Here is a 7,503-nt window from a genome sequence, read left to right as displayed (position 1 = left end):
AATAGTGAACATAATGATGTCATAATCTGATAGATGAATTCCCCACGTCTCTGCCTGTGTTTCCATGTGTTTGATGGTGCAGTGACACAGCTGAATAGAAACTGAATGATATGATTCATGTGGATGTTTTTCGCTGCTTGTAAATGGAGCACTGATGCCCACAGTCAGGAGTGATGAGCTCACAGAGCAGAGTGTGTGAGCAGCGTGTCCTCATTACAAAGTGAGCAGCCCTGGATGGTTGCTATGTGGATCTTTAAATATGAAGAACTTTCTCTGACGCAAAAGCGAATAAGAAAGGTCAAAGTAGATTTGATGCGAAGGAAAATATGTCACAACACACACACACACACACACACACACACACACACACACACACACACACACACACTACACTACACTAACACAACGGTTCCTGATTTCAGTTCCATTCACAACCAACAGCAAAACTTTGCTCTGTTTCAAATTCCACATTTCTCAGATGTCATTGAGCGTTCTGGTCACGATAGCATCTCTGCTTTGAGTGATGAGTGTCTCCTCACCGACATGCAGCCCTGTTAACCTGAACCAAACCTGCCTGCAGCACCTCACACACACTTTATCCTCTGTAGTCGTCGTTCTTTGCCTCCTCAGTTGTAAACATGTTGTATGGCCGTTCTGATTCACATTCTCTGCGCTGAAGGTTGATGTGGGTGTTGAGTAGACATGTTAACTGTGATGTGGCCACTCGACCTTTACTTGAGTCTGTGGGTCTTTGTTGAAATCCATTAACTGCTGCTTTTGCTAAAAGCACTCATTCATCTTAAACATGAGCTTCAGAGGCAGATGAGGAGGAGGGAGAAGAAGAAGAAGACAGGAAGAAAGGTGGAGAAATGAGGATAAAAAAGAAAGAAAAAGGAGAAAATAGTGTGGTTGAAGCAGCTGAATTGTTCTTTGATTAGGAGACGGTTGCTACAGCAACAGAAAATGTGTTCTGACTTAATTTGGACTTAGTGCCCTCCACTTCTTGTTTCCAATGTGTGTTATGTACTTTGTGCAATCAAATATTCGACCAGGAAGCTCGATAATGAAGTGCAGGGTGGTCAATAACACATGTTTACTGTATTTAAACCCAGCCAGGCAGATACCAAATACCTTTACTTACTTGAGCAGCATCACAGCAAAAATACTTCAATATTGATCTGTGGAGATACGGGAGGGAAAGGAGAGGAAGGAGAGGAAGGAGAGGAAGCGACGTGAGAAACAACATGTTTGCATAAAATAGAGGAAGTTCAGCTGTTTCGATCGCATCATTAATCTGACCTGACAGGGGAAACAGCCAAAGGTGAGGCGGGGGGGGGGGGGGGGAGTCAGCGTGTCCGCCCTGCCCCTGACACACACCGACTCAGTGACTCTGCTGGGGGGATCCACTCCATCACACAGGTAATTAAGCAGAGCAGTAGAGCCCCTAACACTCCGCCCTAACTGGAGGTCTGGGTGGAGGAGACATGAAGGTGTCGTCCTTTCACAAGCGTCCTGCACGGTCACTCTTAAGCAAGCCACTGTTTTTATCCAGCGGCTTTTAAATAGAAGAAGAACGCAACACATTATTTGAAATTTATCTGAATTGAAAGAAAGTTACTCTTCAGAAAAACCCGCGCTCTAACGTCCGGGTCAGAACGTCTTCCTTTGGTGTTTCCTGGTTTGCATAATAGTTTGCTGAATAAAGCCACAAGAGATTTTCCAGGCTAAACATTGTGAACACTGGCTAATGAGCTGCGCCATAAACGCTGCACCTCCATTATGCTCAGTCAGAGAGAGAGAGAGAGAGAGAGAGAGAGAGAGAGAGGGGGGGGGGGGGAGTGGGTGAGGGAGGGGGGGGGGGGCAGAGGAGGGGCCCAGTGGCAGGTAAGTAGAATGGCACTTCAGTGGGGAAATTGAGTCGATCAAGCATTTCTGTATCACAGCGTGCTCGACTCACAGATGCTCCACTTTTCTGAGGATGAGGGATGGCAGCGCTGCGGCGGTGCTGGGAGGTGTTGATTTGGAGTCTCTCTATCCAAAAGGAATGACATAATAGACTTATATAAATATTCATGGCCTTATACTGGGATTGGTTCTCCTCATGCAACTGCATGATGACGCCGACCCCTGAAAAGAAGCCGGCATTATGAAGCCAAAGTTGGCAATTTTCATGCAACACGACTGCAATGCGTCCACAACAACAAAACCCTCCAACGGCCCTCGTCGGCGAGCAGAGGGGGATGGGGGTGAGGAGGGGATGATGAAGAACACAAAGGAGGGACGAGGTGTTTCTGTCATGGTGGTCACAGTCGATGCTGAGGCGTTCGTGTTTGCCTCAGAGGTTTTTGTTTGACTGCTGCAATCGATGATGGCGACCCACCGCGACATTGACAGTGAGCTCGGGTGCGGCAGGGGGGCCCGTCGTTGCCGGGGGCGACAGATGGGAGAGGAGAGAGAGAGAGAGAGAGAGAGAGAGAGCCTGACAGTCAGAAACACGGGGAGGAGGAGAGCTTGTGGGTTAATACAGAACTAATACAGGAATATGAAATGCTGAAAGGATTAGTGACGTCGGGGATGAAAGAACAGAGATAAAAGGGGCAAGAAATCTAAATTGATTCCATTTTGGGTTTTGGAAAACAATAACAAGTTCATCCCTTTGTTGTTGTCTCATCTTCCTCCATTTTCAGGCTAAAATGTAAAAACTAGATTGTAAGATAGAGAAACATGACAAAGATTGTGAAAATGCGGTTTCAGTAAACAAGCTGAACACACACACACACACACACACACACACACACACAAACACACTTCATTTCACACTGTTCCTTACAGGTGTGGCGAAAGTATTAGATGTTCAGTAACGAGACATTGGGGTCTAGACAACCATTCAGTTACAAACTCAATTCAATGCTCATTTACTCTGCGGCATCATTTTTCAATTTCATGCACATCTGCAAGAATGTTCACACACACACATTGACGTCGTTGGTCAGAATACATGATAGAGGGTCGAGAGAGGTCTACAGATGTGAATGAGGATTTTTGATTCACATTCACAGGTTGTAAATGGACAAGAGGGAGGACAGAGGTGATGAATTGTTCAATAACAGCCATTCATCATCATCTAGTGCGTCTCTGCTCTATCGCAGACCTGCTGATTGTGTGATTAAAATGGAGAACGATTCCCAAATGGGTGGAGTTTGAGGATCCCAAGCTACAAAAATGGCAAAAAATCAGTCTTCTTTATAACTTTATAAATGTCTGGTGCGACAAATTTGCATTTCAAGCTGGTTTCCTGTCACATCTGGGTGATGGGAAGATACCGAAGAACAGTTGTGACCACTTCCTTCAGAGTAACAGAGAAGTGTCATGCGATGTGCTTTTACCACAGAATGCAGAAAACTGTGTGCGAGACTGTAGCTGCACATAGAAGATGACGGCTGATAAGGAGTAAACACTTCCCTTTATTGTTGCAATAGTTTGTTTTTGTGGCGTCTTTTTATATCGCTGTGTCATTTTGTGCGTAACTAAGGGTGGTAGGAGAGGAGAGGAGAGGGGAGGTGGGGAGAGGAGAGGAGAGGAGAGGAGAGGTGGGGAGAGGTGGGGAGAGGAGAGGAGAGGAGAGGAGAGGAGAGGAGAGGAGAGGAGAGGAGAGGAGATGAAAGGTGGGGAGAGGAGAGGAGAGGAGAGGGGAGGAGAGGAGAGGAGAGGAGAGGAGGGGAGAGGTGAGGAGAGGAAAGGGGAGGAGAGGAGAGGAGAGGAGAGGAGAGGAGAGGAGAGGAGAGGAGATTAGTGTGTAAAGCAGGTTGCAATTTATTCTACCCACTTTCCCCAAATAGGTTGGTCAGCAGGGGTGTGTGTATTCTGGAGGCGGAAAAACGCGAAACAAAATTTTTTCTAGGCCACACAGATGCACTTACACACACATTTTCACACACACACACACACACACAGCTGGCGAGAGGCGTATGTACGCTCCAGTGGCATATGACAGCTTTCCCATTAAAAGCATTCGCCTCAGCCGCTGTTTGGAGTGAAACAAGAACAAAGCGACAGCCTGGAGAAATATCTTCATCTTGAAACGTCTGCTTTGCTTTCGCTTTCACCTGAGAACGTCTGGCTGTAACATTTCTTGGCAGTGACGGCGTCGCTCAACCAACCTTGGCTTTTGTGTTCACTGGAAGAGGTCTGCGCCCTTGATGAATAGAACTATTAAGTGGAGCCTTGAAGGCCTGTGAAAGAGGGCAGTCGGCCACATCTTTACAGCGCTGTAACCTCGGTGGAGGCAATACACACACTCACTCACTCACACTCACACACACACACATATATAGGAAGACTCTCAAAAACAATTCAGAAGTAGCAAAGCTGCATATTCTATCGCTGAGAGACGCTGAGCAAGAAGACAAAACCAGTAAAGGACCTTGGATGGAGGATGAGAGCGTATCTCCATGCCGCGCCGCCTCTTCCTCTTCCCTCTTCGCTCTCTGTTCTGGATGTACAGCGTGTAAGAAACAGCGACAGAAGGGAGCAGTCAGCACTTTGCTCTCTGTCTCTGCACCACAGCTCACAGCTCTATAGAGACGCCGGCCCTCTAATTCATCATTTTGACACTTGTGGTCGACTCGCTAAATAAAGAAGTTATAGTTCATGCCACCTATCAATAGCTGTCCTCGGTGCTTTTTTTTATCTGTTTTTTTATTGTTTTTGCAAATGCACGTCAATAAATACAGTACAGGCGCCGCGAATACAAGTGTGGTGAGACCAAACAACCAAACAGAGAGAAGGAGGATGAAAGACGGAGGCAGCAACCGTCACCTGGGTGCAGCGTGAACTGACTGTATCGGTGCAACAGACCGTATAGAGCCTGCCTATTTCCAGCCGTTGCTAGGGATCTCTTTTGTTCGAAATACCTTCACGACCACGGTGAAATGCATACAAGCGAGGAGAATGTGAACAGAGAAACTGACATGTCACCTGAAAGCTATTAAGCTATCAAAATGACTTGCGCTCTACTAGTGCAGAGAAGACGATATACCTTCAATTCACTCCCTTTGTGCTCATTTTGCTGCATGTTGTGGCCATGGTGAAGAAACTCAAGTGAAAATAAGAACTTGGGGAACTGAAAATGTAATAAAAAGTAATAGAAATTAAAGCTTGATAACCCTGGAAGTTGGAAACACACACACACTGCTGCTGCTGTGTGTGTGTGTGTGTAGAGTAAGAGAGTAAGATCAAGAACAAGAAACTCAAGACACCTGGAGATTCTTCTCAGGCAGCGTGAACAACACTGTCTATTTATTGATGATATGCTCGACTGCTTTTTCCACTGTGCACAATCCATGTTAACACACTCGATGCGGATTCTGCTCACTTACAGTACGATAAGAAAGGATTTCTGGAGCCCAAAAAAAACAAGGTGGGGAGGGAGGAGGGGGGGCGAAGCGTTTATAGCGTGGTACATAAATATGAGTGGATCTACATGCACACACACAGATCCCGATGAGGAGTTTGCTACCTTTAGTTGAAGGGGCGCTTGGTGCTGATGGGAGCAGGATACACAGCTGAGGGAGAGGCAGAATAAACAGGTTTACAGTACTGTACTCGGTTTGCCATCACATCACCAAAGGGAGAGAAGAAGAAGAAGAAGAAGAAGCAGCAGAAGAAGAAGAAGCAGGGAAAGTAATTGGTATGCGGGAGAAGAAGTGGGTGAGACAGAAGAAGACACACTGTGAAGAAGTGGAGATATGGAGCGAGGGAAACCTGCAGCTCTGGGCCGGCTCTGTTGCTTTCTCGGCGTGACCTCGTAGGCATAATAATAACAACAACAATAATAATAATTATAAGAGAGCTGGGTGAAGCTTTGGTGGATCAGAACAGACGTCTCCGAGAGAACACCGGGAGGAGATTATTAGCAATAAAGCGGTAGAGAGGAGGGAGAGTTATGCAAGACGGGAGCTGATAGTGGGAGAATCAGGTGGCCAGCCACAAGTGTACACGTCTCGCTTTCTTTTTAAGTTAAAACGTCTTTTTTTCCTTTGTGTTCTTACATCACACTATAGTATACATACTGTACAATACCAACTTTGTCCCAAATCAGGGATGAACAGAACAGAGAGGTGGCAAAGGTTCTTTTTTTTACACTAACATTCAATACTTAATAAACATGGCAAGGGAGGGTGGGGGGGAATCACACTCGCAGGCACACACACACACACACACACACACCACACACACACACACAGGAGTTAATGCTTCACAACACGGTCTCATAATGTACAAGGAACTTCATCTTAAAAAAAAAAGGGAAAGTCATACAGGAACCTTCAACTATATTACAAATAAAACATTTTTTCAAAGCTCCACTCCGAACCGCTGAAACACTGGAAGGAATGAAATCACATGAAATCAAATAGAACTAGGGTTGCGGTGGTGGTGGAGTTGGGCGGCTGGGTGGCATCGTCCTTGCGTATGTGCGGACAGATGAAGGGAGGAGAGACGGACAGAGGAGGAGAAATACTTGGAAGTGGCACTGGGGGGGGGGGGGAGGATTGAGCGATCAGTTCGAAGATAAAACAAAAACAAAAAAAGTGCCATGGTAAAGTGAATTCAAGTAACGTGTGCTCTATACACAGGAGACAGGGGGGAGGAGGAGGGGGGGGAGGAGGGGAGGAGAGTCCTGCTGGCTACTGGCTCTTCCTGTGCTACGCCGGGTTGCCACTGAGGCCGGCGGCTTTGGAGACGACGTCCACCCACTTGGCCAGCAGCTCCGCGTCTTGGGCACTTAGGAGGAACGCTTGCTGGGCGTGGCTGAGCCGGAACACGTGCTTCATCTCCGACTTCTCGCTTCCCGACGACGACGATGCCGCCGCCGACGTGCTCACTTCGAAGCCGGGCAGAGACACGGCCCGAGATCCCTTGGCGTCCTACAGGGAAACAGGGGGAGAGGGGGTGGGGGAATGAATGAGTGAGTCGGCCCACGTTTCACACAGGAGGAGCGGTTTTGCCGAGTAAGCATACCTCTGAGGGGAGTTGGATGTTTTATACATTAGTGACAGCCTGTCTCATGAGTTGCAGGATAATACATAAGCTGGTGTTGTAAAACCCTGTTCCCCTCCCCCATCTTCCTTTTCTGCATAATCAGTAAATGCTCATCCAACTCGCATTAATCCTAATCTTTCCGCTCTGGGATTGGGATATTAGTCTTGGAAATGAAACGGGCGACACTTTGACAGGCTGACTCCCCTGTGTTGCCGTCCGTCGCTGGTCTCTACCAAAAGGCGGCGGCTCTGGGGATCTTGCTCACATGTGTCCATCTATGTGTCAGAGCGGAATGGATCTGGGAATGTTGTGGCTACACCTGAGGTCAGGCTCATGACAACCAAATCCTCTTGGCCCAAATCTACCCTCGGCACAGGCAGGATAGATTTAGATCCGGGACTTACACATGCTCATTCATGTGCTCCGACATTGTTCTGTGCAGACGTCCTGCTTAAGAAGGGA

The 7,503-nt window shown here is 47.3% G+C and overlaps 1 protein-coding gene across 1 annotated transcript in view; it reads right to left on the bottom strand.

The window, feature by feature from the left end:
* Positions 1 to 5,263: 5,263 nt before the first annotated feature.
* The window catches only part of fgd (faciogenital dysplasia), a 39,734-nt gene continuing 37,494 nt past the window's right edge, over positions 5,264 to 7,503 (bottom strand). The window contains exon 18 of the mRNA XM_076166358.1: positions 5,264 to 6,926. Within this exon, the coding sequence (XP_076022473.1) occupies positions 6,705 to 6,926 (222 nt within the window). The 3' untranslated portion in view covers positions 5,264 to 6,704. The remainder of the gene's footprint in view (positions 6,927 to 7,503) is intronic.

Source organism: Genypterus blacodes, unplaced genomic scaffold (assembly GCF_046128005.1).
Source record: "Genypterus blacodes isolate CSIRO-AG114 ecotype Tasmania unplaced genomic scaffold, CSIRO-AGI_Gbla_v1 ptg000156l_1, whole genome shotgun sequence".
Lineage (NCBI taxonomy): Eukaryota > Metazoa > Chordata > Actinopteri > Ophidiiformes > Ophidiidae > Genypterus > Genypterus blacodes.
Note: the sequence above shows the minus strand (reverse complement) of the source record. Positions and strands in the feature narration are given on the sequence as shown.